The sequence below is a fragment of the Ochlerotatus camptorhynchus genome, unplaced genomic scaffold (genome assembly GCF_037179485.1).
Source record: "Ochlerotatus camptorhynchus isolate MF236.1 unplaced genomic scaffold, CSIRO-AGI_Acam_v1.1 ptg000027l, whole genome shotgun sequence".
NCBI classification, from domain to species: Eukaryota; Metazoa; Arthropoda; class Insecta; order Diptera; family Culicidae; genus Ochlerotatus; species Ochlerotatus camptorhynchus.
Window position 1 is genome coordinate 606,114 of NW_027040519.1, and position 17,901 is coordinate 624,014.

General features: G+C 39.7%; 1 protein-coding gene across 2 annotated transcripts in view; it reads left to right on the plus strand.

Annotated features, from left to right (window-relative positions):
- Positions 1–16,500, plus strand: part of LOC135708320 (uncharacterized) — a 501,509-nt gene extending 485,009 nt beyond the window's left edge. For both annotated transcript variants that reach the window (XM_065230335.1, XM_065230323.1), the window contains exons 4-5: positions 13,651–13,952; positions 14,018–16,500. In XM_065230335.1, the coding sequence (XP_065086407.1) occupies positions 13,651–13,952; positions 14,018–15,541 (1,826 nt within the window). In that variant the 3' untranslated portion in view covers positions 15,542–16,500. The remainder of the gene's footprint in view (positions 1–13,650; positions 13,953–14,017) is intronic.
- Positions 16,501–17,901: the final 1,401 nt, after the last annotated feature.

Consider the following 17,901-nt stretch of genomic DNA (forward strand, 5'->3'; position numbering starts at 1 on the left):
GTCTGTGTAAACCCTGGATGGAGTTTTGCGCAAAGTTCGAAAATTTTATGCAAATACCGAATAACTATGTTTTGACTTAAAATCTTATCCCATGAATCTGAAATGTACTGATTTATTGAAGTATAATGCAAAATTTTCGTTTTACTTAAATTTTGATGTGTCCGAATTATTGTGAATACAAACCTTATTTTCAAGTCGGTCAGAAGGGCGTTGTTTACCAGTAATATTTCCTATTTACAGATGCAATATTTCTTCGTTTCTTCGACCTGATTGGATTAATTACGGAAATTACGATAACTGAATGCAAGCAATTCGAAGATTACGTTGAATACACCTAAACTTACATTTTGTCTATGGTATTGGAATAACTATGTATAACTTTGCCTCGTAACGTGGGTAGATCACTTTTTCGCGATACGTTACGGGATGTAAGATCTACCACCAATTCCTAGTATTGACTACTTCAAACTAGGGGAACAGGATTTTTCAGTAATCAAAGGAACACATCTTAGTCCTTGTTACTTTTTATGCCTTGCTGATAGTGATAAGTCCTCGGGTTGCCTGGACCGAGGATGATCTTGAAACAAGGAGTAAATGAGTTAGTCAGTCTTCACCTATGTGATTCCTAATCTTCTATTCGTTGTTCCCTAGTTTGAAGTGGTTAAGACTAGGGTTCTGATGTATGGTCACTATCGGTGTCATTGCTTGTTTTTGTTGCTAAGGAATCCAATTTTGACTGACAAAGGGGCGTGCCTTTGGAGGATGCTCCAACACTCCGAAGGGTATAAATAGCGGGACCTTTCAATTTGAATCGATTCCTTGCGATCAAGGCAAGAATGACAACTGTATCAAAACCGAATACTTCATCATTTCTCAATAGTGATGAAGTAATACGACATGCACTAAACTAAGGACACGGGAAATACTACAATACAGCAGTTCCATTTCAAATAACGATTTTTTTTTTAAATTTTTTGATCGACCTTCTACGATTATGTTGAAACTTTGCACAGTTGATTGGTATTGTCCAACATGTCATTTACATATTTGGTTCCCTAGTTTTGTACACGACTAACACGACTAACACGACTAAGGCTTATGCAAAAATGATACGTATCAATAGAAAAACATATATCTCGCGAACGATTTGTTTGATCGAGATGCTGTCTTCGGTGAAGTTGCGGACAAGTATTTAACCTTTCAAGAAAAAATATACACTGTAAAAAATTATTTTGTTATTTACAAAAAAAAATCAAAATTATAAAAAAAAATACTCAAATTGCATATTTTTTTTAAATTATGTTTTTGATATTTATTTTATAGTTTAGATAAAGTATAACCTGCTGACTTTGTGCATTTGCTGGGTAAATCATAAATAAAAAAGTTAAGAACTATTGAAAAAATAAGTATTTTCCAAAATACCACCTACAGTTATCGAATATCTTTAAAATAGTGTTAATATTAAAACACATCCAATTTACAACAAAAAAGCTCATATTGCTTAAATTGCCCAAAGTTGTTATTTATGAGATACTCGTAGGTTAAAATTAATTTCCTTAAACTTTGCTGTTCACAGTTTTTTAATCATACGCATGAGTCACTTATTTTTTCAATAATTCATAACTTTTTTAAATTATGATTTGCCCAGAAAATGCACAGTGTCAGTAGGTATTACTTTATCTAAACTACAAAATAAATATTAAAAAATAATTAAAAAAAATAAATGCAATTTGAGAAATTTTAATTTTTTTTTAGAATTTTGATTTTTTTTGGTAAAAAAAAAATTACAATTTTTTGCAGCGTATTTTTTTTTTGAAGGCACAATATTTGTCCGCAACTTCTTTAAAGACACCATCTCGATCAAACAAATCGTTCACGAGATTTATATTTTTCTATTGATGCATATCATTTTTGCATAAGCCCTTTTCAAGTGTTAGTCGTGTGCAAAACTAGGGAACCAAATATGTAAAATGGCATGTTGGGCAATAACAAACAACTGTGCAAAGTTTCATCATAATCGTAAAAGGTCGATCCGAAACGATTTGCGAATCTGTGTGGAACTGCTCAATAGATCAAATTACTGGTCGCAGTAGTTTTATGTCCCGAACAGAGGAGAAAAAAAAAGTATATAACTTTAGCATTCGAAAAGGAGACAAATTAAAAAAAACTTGAAAAAATATTACGTGGAATAGAATTAGACGATTACATTTGCTTGTAAATAGCGCTTATTTATGATTGAAAACTTCCCAACAAACAATTTTAGCTGCAGCTTAGCTTATACAGGCAAAAATTAGCTGCATAAGGCAAATTTTGGCTGTATAAGCTAATCTGCAGCTAAAATTGTTTGTTGGGTTGGTAACTTTGAGACAGCAAGCTGAGAGTCCCAGTCTAGGACTTTACCCATAGTGGTCAAAACAAAGTTTGTCAGGATCGTTTTGAGCACCTCCTTTGCTCCATCTTTCCTCGTTTTTTTTCCACAAAGTAAAGTCTTTGTTGTCATTTGAGCAGACATTTTCAATTGGACGCAGTTGAGACACCTAGGGAAGGTTGAAACCTTGGTTGTTATTGATATTGATAAGCGCTCGATTTCATTTGTCAACCTTCTTGCGAAATTCTTGTGAATGGAACGATGCGAGGTCAGCTCAAAACACTTTTCGCCATGGTAGTTCTATATAAACCGGGGCACGTGTTGCAAAATGTTTCTGCTTCTCTCTGTACTTTAAAATGTATGCCATCGAACTCCAAACTCGCACGGTCATATTTGTACTTCTTCGAAATGAAATGAATTCAAAGTTTGATGCAATTGATTCCAAAATATTAGAAAAAATTTAAAAAAATGGTATGCAAATATATTTCTCTATGTTTATAACAGAAAAAGAAAATTGAAAAAAATATTCTTGAAAATTTAGAGCTAGAAGAAATGAACTAGTATTCACGAGGAGTTTCTCCACTTTTTTGCCCATAACTACAGAAAAAAAAACAATACGCAACGCTTTCAAAATTGAGCTGTAAACAGTCACGATATGGCAGCTTAAAATTATGTTTTAGTGTTAGTCGTTAGGTGGTAGCTCATTGCATAAAAAATTGCATAAAATTGTTTTTTAATGCAAACGATAGTATAAGATGAAAGATGAATATGTTTATAATTATATAATTATAGATAAAGTACATAAATAGTTACGGTTATACAAATACATGAGTTCAGAAGTGCTGAGAAACCAAATTCGAATTATTTTAATATAATTAACTACCCCTTGATTCCCTTTCTCATTGTATTGTATTGCATGATTCTCATGGCATGTTTGTCTGATGTTAGAGTTTGATGTGACCATCCCCTCCTTTCCAAACATTTTCCAGCCATTGTGTCCCAGTCTTGTTATCCACTTGTTTCTGTGCTACTTGGCCCTGCCCAGCCAGCATTTGATCAACCGTTCGAGAGTAGTATCTGAAGGAGGTTTCAGAAACCTGTTTCCTACCCAGCTCCTTCCAATCAAAATTGTAACTCATGAATCTCGAGCCCGCCACGAGTAATTGGTACCCATTTACTGCTGTTAAAAATGGTAATTCAAAAATTACGGATTTTTGGCTTCGCAAAGTGTCACACATGACTGAGCCTAGTAAATAAACGAACTAGTTATAATAATGATTCTCATGGTATAATCAATCTGACAGATCGTGACTTCAAATCACTGAAATGGTGTCGATTTTTGATGATCGTGTCCACATATGTTATGTGATTTAATTCAAATTTCGTAGAATATTGGAGTACATTTCCGAAGAAAGAGTGATTAAACTTCCGGGAGATTATTGAAAAACCTTTCGTGCAAAGTCGGATGAAGCTCTAATTTTTATGAGAAGCCTTATATAGACCAATTTAGCTGGAATTACATAAAAGTTGTACGATTCGTTTTTTTTCTTGGAGGTCTCTGTCTTTGTTAGAGATTTAAAAATTAAACTGATACCATTTATCTGGAATGTTACCGGTTGCTGTTCTGCTGAATAATCGAGGTCCTGGTGTTTCATCAAAACCATTATAACACTTTTGCCTTTAAAAGCCTATAAAAAACACGTCCTCTCCACCTGTTTTAAATCTGGCAATATTAAAAAACAAAAGCTGCGCAATTGCTGAGCTATTCCAAGAATTCTAATGATCAAACAAATACACAATATAAATAAAAGTAATTTTTTTCTGTGTATTTTGACGACAAAATCATGCCTGAATCAACGGAGGAAGAAGAAAGAGTGTAGCGTTTGAAATGGGGATACAAATATTCTTCGAAATAACAACATTATCACCCATTGTACCTCCATCGGGACACGGGATTAAATATTGATTTATAATTACAAACACAAAACGTGCTTCTATCGGCACAGGAGCGTGCAAAAACAACATCTCTTTGAAATCATTTGGCACCCGTAAATATTGGAAGCTGATCGCAAGGCTGTCAATAAATATTTGACCTAATGATGATGATGCAATTATTTGCTTTGGTGAGGTTGTTAAGCTCGTGTTGAAAAACGAAGAGAAAAATCAAATTTATTGACCTTCCATAAAATTCCGGACGCTGGAATTGAAAACAGAGAAACTACACGGCTCGTAATAATTATCCCAACAGCCTCCGCTTATTATATGGCACATTATTTCCTCTCACGGCACAATCCCCGCGCGTGTGTGCGTGCCATAAATCCAATAGCCACCTACTACACGTCGCCACTCTCGGAGCACTACCGGTCATTATCCGGAAAATTTTTCCTCACTTTCGCCTTTTATCAAATTAACAACTCGTAGAAGCGAGGCAAAAGTGCGAACTTTTCATTAACCGAGTTCGGGTTCAGTGAGCTTCTGCCGCTTCGAGCAGAGTTTGATTTGAAAACAATCGTAATTACCGCAACACAACCACCCAGGTGCATTGTAGTAATAAGACTACTCGTACTTTTTCTCGCTTTTTAAAAGCCCGTGCGTGCCTCTCGTGTTTTTCTCGTAGAAGGTGAAGCACCTGCAAGGGTCGTACGCCGAAGGAGGCATAGCACTCGAAGAAACTGATGACTGCATACAGTGCAGACAATGGCTAAAATACCAGGTGCAGTTCAGACCTCGAGACAAATCCTTAGAATCCCAGTTTGTGTCAACCCATTCGTTTCGAAAGGGGCAAATTTGGGCACCGTCACCTAGATAGCCTACTGCCGAAATTGAATCATTCCTGCACCACCATGGCCGACTCGCCCACCCTGCTCAATCATGCGAAGCAATTGAAACAATTGAAAGCGCTCTAAAAATAGACCTGCTCAAGAAGTGATAAAATCCAATAAAACAAAACACATCTCATCATCCCGCCATCAAGTGCGGTAAAGTGCACCCCGGCCAGAGCCGCATCATTATGTTCCAATTTGGGCCCATTAACTACGACGACTTGCTCGAAGATGGGTGCGTGAGAGAGTGAGAGCAGAGGCGCCGCCAGTTCGGACCAAGCCCAGCCGAATCGGTCGGATGTTCGGAGCCGTCCGTGTGTGCCTTATTCGCCCGATCGCTTCTTTGGATGGAGATCAGCATCCTTTTGCTTCAATCTTTCCAGCAAATCACCTCTCATCAAGACGATGCGTTCGTTATTGGCTGATGCCTTCAACGTGGAAAAGTTGGCCCCGGGAACCGGTTTTCACTCAATCATTCTTACATTCAAATTATGCTTCGTCAATCATTCTACGGCATGATTTTGAGAATCCATCACCGTTGGAACGTGACATGAACGTGTGATGAAGGGGAGACTTGCATTGCTTGAAAAATCTTAATTGTTTCTAACCTTGGCCTAGAATTGACTGGCCGGCGTACGGCAGTTTAGGATCGTTCACAAATTCAGTGAATAATGGGAAGCTTTATTGATGATGCGTGGTAAGCGTTATTGAATGCAGAAATCAAGTTGACTGCAAGTAAATTTTGATACTTTATGTGACGGTACGATAGTCACCTTTCATTGGTGAATTCCAGAAACACAACATACAGACTAAGCTTCTGACCTTCGAAATAACAAACTATGGTATTCTGGTATCTAAAAAAGCGTATGTTATCCGTTTGTTATTGCAATAACTAAATTATTTATTAGTTCGTAGAATATTTTTGAGGTATTATTTTGGGTATTTTACCTCTTATGTCAGCCTCACTTATACCATATTTAGGTTGCCAGTTATGCTATATTCATACCTGAATTTGGTATTAATAAGTTATTTTTTCCTGCTCGGGTAGGGTAGTCAACCCGTTTGAAGGTAAAGCATAACCCGAGCAGTAACGAATATCTAAATACCTTAAATTGGTATGGATGAGCCTAGCATAAGAGGAAAATACCTAAAAATAATACCAAACAAATGTTTCCACAATACCATTCCAATGCCAAATTATTCAAATGCAATACCAAAACAATACCACATAGGAATTATTTTGGTATCCAAATATCAAATTTTGTTATTTACAAAATATTTTGCATGTAATTTTTTTGTATTATTATTTGATATTTTAACTCTTATGTCATGATGCTGTCGGATAACAAACGCTTGTTTTGATGCCAGAATATCACAATTTGTTATTTAAAAGGTATTCAAATACCAATCCAAAAACTCTTTTAAGTGTTATTTTCGAAAAACTGAATGATCAGGTTTAGATATTTTGGTATTTATTTGTGTGAAAACTAATTTATATGAGACGGGAGAATCACTCAGCAAACACACAACGCACTTACCGCTTCAACCGACTGACTACGAATCAGGCGCATAATGCGAGAGCAGCAGCGGCGGCATCGCAGTCGCTCCCGTTCGCCACAGTTGATAGTGCTGTGCTCAGAAAATGTTGCTGAAAACCACTCAAATATACTGTTCCATACAGTGCAACCATTCTATGCCTCACATCTCACTTCTCCTCACAAGAAAAAAACAAAAAAAAAACAAAAAATGAGAGAAAACAAAAAACTTTAATCACCAAATGTTAAAAACCGCTCATGCTCTTTCTATGTCGAGAAAAAAACAAATCCTCATTTTGAAGAACCTTTCATTGGTCTTGTCAATTCCAGTAAAGTCACAATAGTATTAATCATTGCCTTCCTGTACCGACCGTACATAATCATCTAAATAGGACGGTGGTTTCCTATCTCTAGAGAAGCGTTTGTTTAATAAACCATCACATTGATCACCATCTTGATCAGCCAAGTTCTCTTCTGATAAATTGCCTTCATCAGTGAACGATTTGGCAACTGAACTTCTCCCGGGACTCCTCCATTTATGAACTTTCTTTGTTTTTGATACGTGGCGCTTTACGGATTTTCCCTCATCGTCAGTTAACAAAAAAGATCCATTTCTTTCTTCAAGCACCGTGAACCTATTAAAATATTATTGAATGGAATATCAGACTAAACACACAAAAAAACAAAAAATAGTACATGCAAAACAAATGTAAAGATACAGAAGACATTACCTCTTCAATCCAAACCTAGTATCACCCTTTGCACGTACATGACGCTCCACTATTACTTCATCTCGTGGTTTAACCCGACATTCTCTGGCACATCGTCTGGCATCCTCACGCTCCTTTCCAACTGACTTCGCGTTCCAATCCCTTTCCTCCAACAAAACATCATCGTGATTCACCTTACCCCTGCTAAGCAATGGCAGTCCGCGCCTTATTTTCCTACCAAACATCACTTCTTCAGGAGGAACTTTCGTTGTGCAATGAGCTGCGGCGTTATGAGCCTGGACTGCTGATTGTAGTTCCACAACATAGTTCATTCCAGAGGATATAGCAGCTGTCATTGCCTTGTTTATCAATTTCATACAGTTTTCTGCCAAACCATTTTGCTGAGGAAATAGTGGAGTTGAAAAAATAGGCTTGATTCCTCTCGAATTGCAGTAGCTTCTGTACTCTTCCCCATTGAAAGGAGGTCCGTTATCACTTTTAACAGCATCAGGTAATCCCTCTTTGTTGAAGATTTCATCCAGTACCTTCTTGGTGTTCTCGAAACTAGTTGATTTCACTGCACGAGCTATTATGTATCTTGATCGATAATCCACTACACCTAATACATATATTCCCCCACACTTCAAAAATGGACCGCAAAAGTCAACTGCAATAGTTTCCCAAACCGTTTTAGGAACCAAAGTACGTTGCATTGGAGTTGATTTCTCTGGTCTTCCATTGGCTGCACATAGTCTGCAAGACCTGACCCAGTTGTCTGCATTACTAGGCATTCCAGGCCACCAGACACGTTCCCTTAATATACTCTTTAGTTTCGCACTCAATGGATGTCCTTCATGGGCGATTTCCAACGTTTTCTGGCGTAATTTCTCCGGAATGACAGCGCACCCACTTTTCATAAGAATGCCATTTTTATAACTGAGATCATCCTTCACTAACTTGAACCTTCGCAGTTGCAGAGGCCATTCATCTGATTCCAGCGCTCGAGACACCGCGCCAAGAGTTTCATCAGCAGACGTTGTTTCTTTAATCTCTTCCTCCGTCAAGAATCCTACCTTATTTGTTTCCAACCTGGCAATCTCCCACTGTCTTGAATTCTCGTCAAAGGGTTGATCTTCACCTACATACAACCGCGATGAAGGATCCGCAATGTTATCTCGACCATTCACAAATTCCACCACATAATTATAAGGGCTAAGCCTTAGAGCCCAACCATCTGCTCGTGTCAGCACCCTCTTTGTACTTTCACGGTGTCTATCCAAAATTAATGACACTCCTTTTGCATCCGAAGGTCTTCTCGACCCACCAAAAACAGTCAACGAGCTTTCTGCACTCCATCAGCCAGCTCCGTATTCATCCCGATACACGGCAAGCAACACAAAATGGTGGTCATCCCGACGCACACAGATCAATTAAATTATAATGAGCATGTTTAGCTCCATCCATTATGTTCATGTTCATCCCGATACACGTTAAACAAATCAGAATGCTGGTCATCTGGACCTACCCAAACAAGTAACTTGATGAGCTTTCCTTACTCTATCAGTCAACACCGTGTACATTCCAATACACGAACAGCAACGCAAAATGGTGGTCATCCCGACCCACACAAGTATATTAAATTAATTTAGCTTCATATACATTCAAATGTACGAAAATCCATAATAGCAACATCTGATACCCGAAAATACAAATGGCACGGTGATGGCAACCGGACACCAAAAAATAATAATCAAATACCTCAGTCAATCCGGTTTTTAATTTTTTTTACACACTACCACTATTCTAATAACATTTCTTTCTCTTCACTTCACTTTTACTTTTTCAATCTACGTGCTGAGCGATTCTCCCGAATAATGCATCTTAAAACTGTAATTATTTGCTTCCGCACACGCGGAAGCAAGCCTACCACGGACGCCATTGTGAAAACTAATTGATCAGTTCACGAAGATTTGCCGCACTCTTCTCTCACCCGTAAGTTTTGACAGTTTTGGGTGGTTTGTTTTGGCTCCCATTCGTTGCTATCTCTTTTACTCAGAAGCAAAATGATAGGGAGCAAAAAGTGAGGTTAGGGACCGTGCACTGATCTATTTATATGAGACGGGAGAATCACTCAGCAAACACACAACGCACTTACCGCTTCAACCGACTGACTACGAATCAGGCGCATAATGCGAGAGCAGCAGCGGCGCCGGCGGCATCGCAGTCGCTCCCGTTCGCCACAGTTGATAGTGCTGGGCTCAGACAGTGTTGCTGAAAACCACTCAAATATACTGTTCCATACAGTGCAACCATTCTATGCCTCACAATTTGATATTTTACAAAATACTTCGATAACTAAATAATATCAAATCAAGGTTTTGTACCACAAGCATACCAAAATAAAGTTTCATTCTTCATTGTTACATTCATCCCGAGCAGGAGAAAATAACTAATGAATACCTAATTCTGACCTGATACCAAAATTTGATATTGATCAGCATGACATAAACCGAGCAGGAACGAATATCTCGATGCCTTACATTGGTGTGGATGAGCCTGACATAAGAGGTAAAATACCAAAAAATAATACCAAAAAGTAAGAGGTTGTATCCAAGACACGACCGTAGATTTGACGTAGGATTACGAAAGGTAGTTATGATGTCACAGCAAAAGTATAGTAAATATTAAATTGATTTCTTAACTCGTTATCAGTGAAACATTTCGATAGGTGGAAATTCGGAAGCAATTTGAGAGTTCTGTTTTTGAAGTGCTCTGTCGATGTTCATGTAGTATAAGCCAATCCTGGACGATGTCTCGGATTCAAGCTCTTACTCTTTAGTTTACTCTTTTATTAGCCATTTGTGGTCCTAAAAAGGACCGATGGGTTGGAAGCTTGGAAGCTAGTTAAGAACAATACTGTGGACATTTTTCCCCGATGGTTTTGGAAATGATAGCGGTGCGGAAATGAAATACGTAGGGGAAATAGACATAATGTCGGCATAAATGCCCCTAATTTGGGCCCATACTTACATTCAGTAATCGACTAGATTTTCAATGGCGACCAAAAATATCCATTAGTACCATCCCAATGACGCGTTCATCCAGATAAAATTGATAAATAGCTGATTTTTAGCGATGGGTCCAATCTTAGATCCATAGGCCAACATTAGAGCCGTTTTCCCTATTAGGGAAAACACATCAATCACAGAATCTGAGCCTACCGGACGGTAACTACGTTTATACTTTTGGATGCAAATTGTAAGCCCCTTCTATCAAGAGAATTCGGAAAGGTTTTTTTTTTGCAAAATGCTCTTAATAGGAGGGGCTTAAAACTTTGCACCAAAAGGCATAAAGATTGGTACCGTCTGGCATGCTCAGTGCTTGGTATCAATATTCGGCGACTGTGCTAGGGAAACTACTTTTTCCATCACGGAAAAGCCTTGTTTTCTGATGACAAAATTAAGCATTTACGTGCACAAAACGCACGAAAATTTTGGTTTATTCAATAGATAATAAAAAAAACGAATATTGATTGGAGAAATTTCTTACTCAAATTTTTCCAATCGCGATCAATCATATAAATTCGACATTTTTTTGCTTTTTCACTTTAGAAACCATGGTTACTTGACATGTTCATGTGGTATTTGGTAATTGCGAGAATTTGTATGTACCACTTTATCCTAATTCCAAAGAAGCGTTTCCTGTTTCCCAAGCAGCAATTCTGTCTAATTATCCACGGCAATGGTTTCCAGCACAATTTTAGGATCCACTGCAGCAGTTTCAAGACCATCTAGGGCGATCTGATCAATTGTGATCCCGTAGCGGCGGTACAGTCGTGTCGTAATCTAATAAGAATGCCACGTTTTACCGTAGTTTCATTCCCCTGAACCAGTTTTATGCACGAATGAGTGAAGGGATGTTATTTCTCCATACATTTCAACCAATATCCTCATATAAACTTTAAGCAAAAAGCGCCAGCTCGTGTTACATCCGAATGAGCTGAAATTTTCAGAGAGTGGTTTTCTCACCTAATGGCACCAATATGGGGGTTGGTCCGTTGAAAAAAATGATAAAAATTTTCTCCCATATAAATGTGGGCCAGTCTAATGACCCACAGCTACTCACGAGGAAACTGATTTGGATCCATAGCGGTGCGGCTTCTTCCTCCTTCTATGGATGCTCATGTGGGCTCTGCAGTTCGCTGCTTGCAGGCTGTCTTTCGTTGTGTACTGGAGAACAATGTTCAACACCACACGCCCAAAGCACTGCTGCTGCGGACACCGACGACCAGACATAACCACACACGGTGATTGAATGAGCACCGTTCAGTGAGACAAGATCGAATTCGATTTTTAAATCTATGATAGGGAAAGCGCTTTTTGCAGGCAATCGGTGATAATTTTGATCACCATTGCAACAGTTGGACATTTGTGTATTTTTCAATACTGACCTATTGAAAATTAATAAAGTGTTCAGCTTAGCAGATTGGTAGATAAATTCTCAATCGTTTGGCTTGTTTTGGATTAAAATCCATCTGCTATTGACAGAGTTATATGTGGTCAAAACCTGACCTCTTTTCGTAATGCGGTCGATTTTGATTTTTTTTTTAATTGCCGAAATCCTATAGGATACCAAATTGCCGAAATATTTGGATACCAAAAGAATACCTGTGTGGTATTGCATTATCATAATTTGGTATTGGAATGGTATTGTGGGAACCAAAAAATTTTTATTATTTTTTGGTATGTCAGGCTCATCCATACCAATTTAAGGTATGGAGATATTCGTTCCTGCTCGGGATATGTAATCTATTAGTTATTGGTTCTTGCTCGGGAATCCCCATACAAAATTCATACACGGTTAGAAAAAAGTACCAAAAAATAAGTCCTTTTCACTCATCTTGGCACTATAGTGCAGGAACCCAAAAGTAGGTAAAGCGGGTCAAAGTAATTTTCACTTACTTGTGTGCAATTTGTATGGATTTTTCCACTAGCTTTCAATCCAAAAGTAAGTTAGTTGTACCCAACAATAGGTAAATATGATTATTCTCAACGTTGGGTTCCCACTATTTACTACCCCTGTTGGGTAGTTTTACTTCTCCGTTTGTGACAACATTAGAAGGAGAAAAGGAGACAAACTAGTCAAAAGTAGGTAAAAGTAAATTGGCCGTTGGATACTTTTTCTTACCGGGTACTATTTGCGTGACCTTTAAACCCTCATCAATATTAACCATTTTTGCACAGGCTCATATTTTTTTAGGTTATAAATCAAACTGGGTGGTCTATAAGATTGCAAATCTCGCATACTTTTTCGAAGGGACGTATCATCTTTTGATACGCAAACTCGACGATCATATGCATTGTATATAAAAGCTTATGCGTCCCATCGAAAAAGTAACAGTGAAATATGTTTTTACAAAATGTAGCACCCTAATGTGCATATTTTTAAGCTTGTTGCCAAAATCGAACTGACGAAGATGACGTTTATCCTATATTGTTGATGAACCACAACGATTCGAAACACGGATCCCCCATCCCACCTTCTAACCCCAGCCTGCGGAGGGGCCTCCACTCTTAGAGTACAAATAGGGAGCGCAATCAAAAAGGAAAATAAATTCATCTGGCTAGCCAAAACACGGCAACTGGATCATTAGGTAATCGGTTGGCCTAATGTCTTTGCTCTTTGCATGCTGCCCCAGTAGTAGTAAAAGTCGCCGCAGGCAATAGTAGGCAATTTTGCTCATGGAATGCAAAGAAAATAAAATTGAAAAGTCGCGCCGCGATGTTGAATGACGACGACGCGACGGCGACGATGGATAGGTGTCTGACTGCTTCATGTTTGATCGATTGATTACGCACGCGGTGGTGGTGCTCTCACTGATCACGGATACAATAATGAAGACCAGGACGATGGCGAATGGGTAATTTGAAAAATCAGTGGATGAGGGGGCGGTGAAGATTTAAGGAAACTCAGCAAAGTAAAACAACACAATCGAGGGTTGAAATTGAAGTAAAATCAACTCAACGAAATAGATATAGAGAGAGGCACCTTTTCTGCATCCTAAATAGCCTTCGAGTGACATAACCGACGACGATGTACATTCATTGATGTAATTTGTCTTCTCATCTCCTGCATCGAAATAGCTGCAGCTTTGATTATTATGCAAACAGATCTCATTACAATTGGTTTTGTTTTGTTTTGCTTTGTTTTTGCAGGTGAAGGTTGCGTGGAAAAACCGCTGGCCACGCTGTGGAGGAACTACACCCAGAACAGCAAACCGGACGTGCTGATGAAGCTGTGCCTGTGCCCTTCGGGACTGAAAGCCACCACCCGGCAGCACGGCCTCACGGAGTACTGGTCCCACCGGATAACCTACTGTACGGCGCCAAAGAACTACCCACGGGTCTTCTGCTGGATCTACAGGCACGAGGGTCGAAAGCTGAAGCACGAGTTCCGCTGCCATGCGGTCATCTGTTCCAAAGAGTCGGTTGCTAAGGAAATCAGCACCACGCTGAAGGTAGGTTCATGCGGGGTTTTATCACAGTCAGCGGGTAATTCACTAAACCATACATTCTATTCCAGGAAAACCTAGCCAAAGCCCTGCAGGAGTTTAAGCGGGACAAGCTGAACCGGCAAAATGCCCGGCTCAGCTTGGCCAACAGCGTGTACGACAACCCGAGCATGCCGCGGCGGAAGATCATGCTCAGTGTCGGTGCCAACAACTATCGACCCCCGCTGGAACGGTCCAAATCGGCTCCGAAGCTAATGGCAATCGAGGAAATGATCGCCGAAGAGGACGAAGAAGAAGACGAATCGGCTGGAGCGAGTAAGCCGGTGAGCAAGAGTCAAGGCGATGATATCCGAGCGTGCTGCAAGGAGGATTCATTGTTCCCATCAACCACGCTGGGTAGGCGAAGATGCCGGAGGGGGCACTCGATTCGGAGATCCCGGCTGAGAAACTCGTTCAAATCACCCAAAGCCGTTGAAGCCAAAGTACCGTTGAAGAATGAAAATGTCGTGCAGGAAAACCCCATGAATAAGTCAGTGGATTCGATCTTGGATACAATCAAGCAGGAGGAGGAAGATGAGCACTTGGCTGAAAGCGAAGAACTTACGGGAGATAGTCAAACCGTAGTGAAAGCGGTTCACCACTCTGATTCGTCCGAAGACGACTTCGAAACATTCCTCATGAACTACAATTATAATTCCAAAGAGCCTCTGTCGTCGGAGCTTATATCGTATCTGGACATGAAACTGAGTCCCAAAGTGACGGCCAGCATGCACGATCTGAGCAGCAGTCAGCGAGAAGACGAAGCCGAAACCGGAAGACGGTTAGAAGATGCACGGTTAGCACTAAGCTTGGATGATTTGGATAACTACGGCGAGGATACCGAAGACCACGAAGATACTGAAGACGACGTGTTCTTCAACAAGAACGACGTCCTTGAAATACTTCGCAGCACGGTCAAATCTGCAAACAGCTATACTTCTGGCGAGGCACCCTGCGGCGACGATGATACTGCTCCGCCGTCGTTGCTTTGCGTAGCGAATAAAATATCCGGCAACTCGGACAGCGATGAAGGTTCCATCTCCAGCGGCTGTGAGACCTCCAGTACAGTTACCACCAATACTGATGAATCCACTGCGGCCATTCTCATCAAACCTTGCTCCGTTCTTGAACGGGTTCGAAGCTTTGAGCAACTCGCCGAACATCCAGTCATCCACGAACCGATTGGCGAAAAGACTCCTCTCGGCAAACACCACCACGACACGTCCATTTTCAAGCGCAGCATTACATTCCCGGCTCCTGGTGTGAAGACGAGCTTCCTCCTTCCGGTCTCCTCAAGTTCCATCGTCCACGAGGAAGAATCACTCTCCGAGGACCCGATGGACTCGCTCACAACATCGCCCACGCCATCTTCAGCGAAACCCTCAACATCTTCCAGTGCTCCCTCAGTGCGTCGCCTCAAATCCACGGTAGCCGCCGTCAATAAGGAACTAATTAACCACCTACAGGCAACGGATTCCGATTCGGACCTCAGTGATGAATCCGGTTACGTAGAATTCCAGGATCATCAGCCTTCCAAAAAGTCCGTGACGGCCTGAGGATTCGCTCCTGGGAAGTGAGAGTCGAGCTGAGTTGATTTCTCGTTTCCTTGGCGAATCGCGACGGCTGGAGAACACGGGTTCGGGTGCAAAGATCTAGTGATTTAGCTTTATATCTGTTATAACTTACTGGTGTAGATTTGTAAGCAGAGAGAAGCATCACAAAGCGTTTAGATAGCGTTGTTTTCGGTCGCTCTTGAAATTGTTAAAATGTCTATGTTACTTTCCATTGCCCGCCAACCCCGGTACGATCAATGGACGAATGGCGAATCAAGAGCGTAAACCACATACCAAATAATTTATTATACTAACCCTATGTTTCGATATTTACACTATAGAGATCTTACAAACAGACGACCAGTTGGTTAATAGATAGATGCAGAAGGGAATTAACTAAATAATATTCATTAGGAACCAAGTGATTAGTCGTCACATCACAAAGCTGGGTTTAAGAGAGGGGAGGGTCTACATTTAACTGAGGAATTTTACAGGTACCTTTTTTACCTTATTCTAAATGAAAACAAACTACCCTATATCAAGAGAGAACAATCACAATCACCACCCTTCCACCCACACTCACGTACAAGTTGTCTTATTCAATAGAAACTAACCCAAGCATTAGTACCAAAACTGATTCTAAATAGTGTGTAGCAACGATGGATTGACGTTAAATGAATATTTTCGAGATAAAAAAATGTCGTCTATCTAGAACTTCTGGGACCCCTTTGTCACCGTCGTCGTCGTCGCCGAGTGGCACTGATTGAAAGAATATAAATTTAAACACGAAAAAACAAAAGGACTTAAATCTGTAAACTGTGAAATTATACTAACAAGCGAGAAGATTATAGTGAATACGATGAGAATGAATATAGATGACTATATTTATTGCGATAGATGATATTAATGAATGTTTCAAAATTTATGGAAAACTGAACAATAAACTATTGGATGAAAAACGATCGTGAGGAATATGCCTTTCAGTGATGACCATTTTCCATAGCATATGCGGTTCGAACAAGGATATGATGGAGTTAAGAAATGTGACAAAGATGGTTTGATGGTGTTTTTCCTGGCTCATCCTTTTATTTTAGTTCAGATAGATTTTCAGCCAGAAGTGATAATTTTTTTTGACGTAGGACTACGTCTGTGATTTCTATATGGGGGTACACTTTGTGAAAACTGAAAATGGAACATGTAACAAAATTATGAAAGATTTTGATCATTAATAACTCAGCTGCCCCAGGACCAATTTCAATAATTTTATCACCAATCGATCAGAAATATTTCCATGCATCAATGCTTCCGACTGATAGCAGTAGTAGGAAGGTGGTCCACTATTCTACCTAATAAGCACCAATGACTGGTCGTGGCAAAGGAGGAAAAGGTCTTGTTAAAGAAGGCGCCAAGCGGTTCTTCGTGATAACTGCCATCCGTCGTCGCCTCTCCAACGGGGGATTTTGGTAAAGAGAGATGATAAAACCGATTTGTACCTTCCTAAAGTTGTCCTTGCTCGCTTTCTACTCTCTATGTGCAATTTTCACACTGCCGTACTCTGACGGAACTATCAATTCTATGCTTTCATCTTCTCATCATCTCATCGTATACTTTAGTATGTTATTTGAAATTAGCATCTCCAACTATGTAAATCGTTGAATTCACGCAGAAGTAATACTAAACATATAGTCAAAGATAAAAAAAAATGCTCCAACCAAGCAAAACAGTGCATTTTAACGGTTCGTTTGAAACAACTTATGACAGGCGTCCATACCTTTTACTTAGAGGACTTCAGTTCATTGTGGAATCACTTCTAAAAGATGCTGCTAAGTAGTTGCTTTACAGGAAGACGGAATCCTACTCCATCGGAGATAGTAATGAACCATACCCTCGACAAACCCCTAAATGATCTTGCAGACGGATTTAGATGAGTTTCTAGCTGCATCCAGTTTACCGTGTTGATGCAATCCTACACGGTAAGAGAAAAGAACCCAACAGCCAGTTTACCTTTACCTACTTTTGACTAGTTTGTCTCCTTTTCTCCTTCTAATGTTGTCACAAACAGAGAAGCAAAACCACCCAACAGGGGTAGTAAAGTGTGGGAACCCAACGTTGAGTTTAATTATATTTACCTACTTTTGGGTACAGCTAACTTACTTTTGGGTGGAAATCTAGTGGAAAATTCCCTTTTAATTGCACACAAGGAAATGAAAACTACTTTGACCCGCTTTACCTACTTTTGAGTTCCTGCACTATAGCGCCGAGATGAGTGAAAAGGACTTACTTTTGGGTACTTTTTTCTTACCGTGTACAGTCCTTGTTCGTGGAAGTCGTGTCGTGATTAAAGGGTGATACGGTCAAAATTT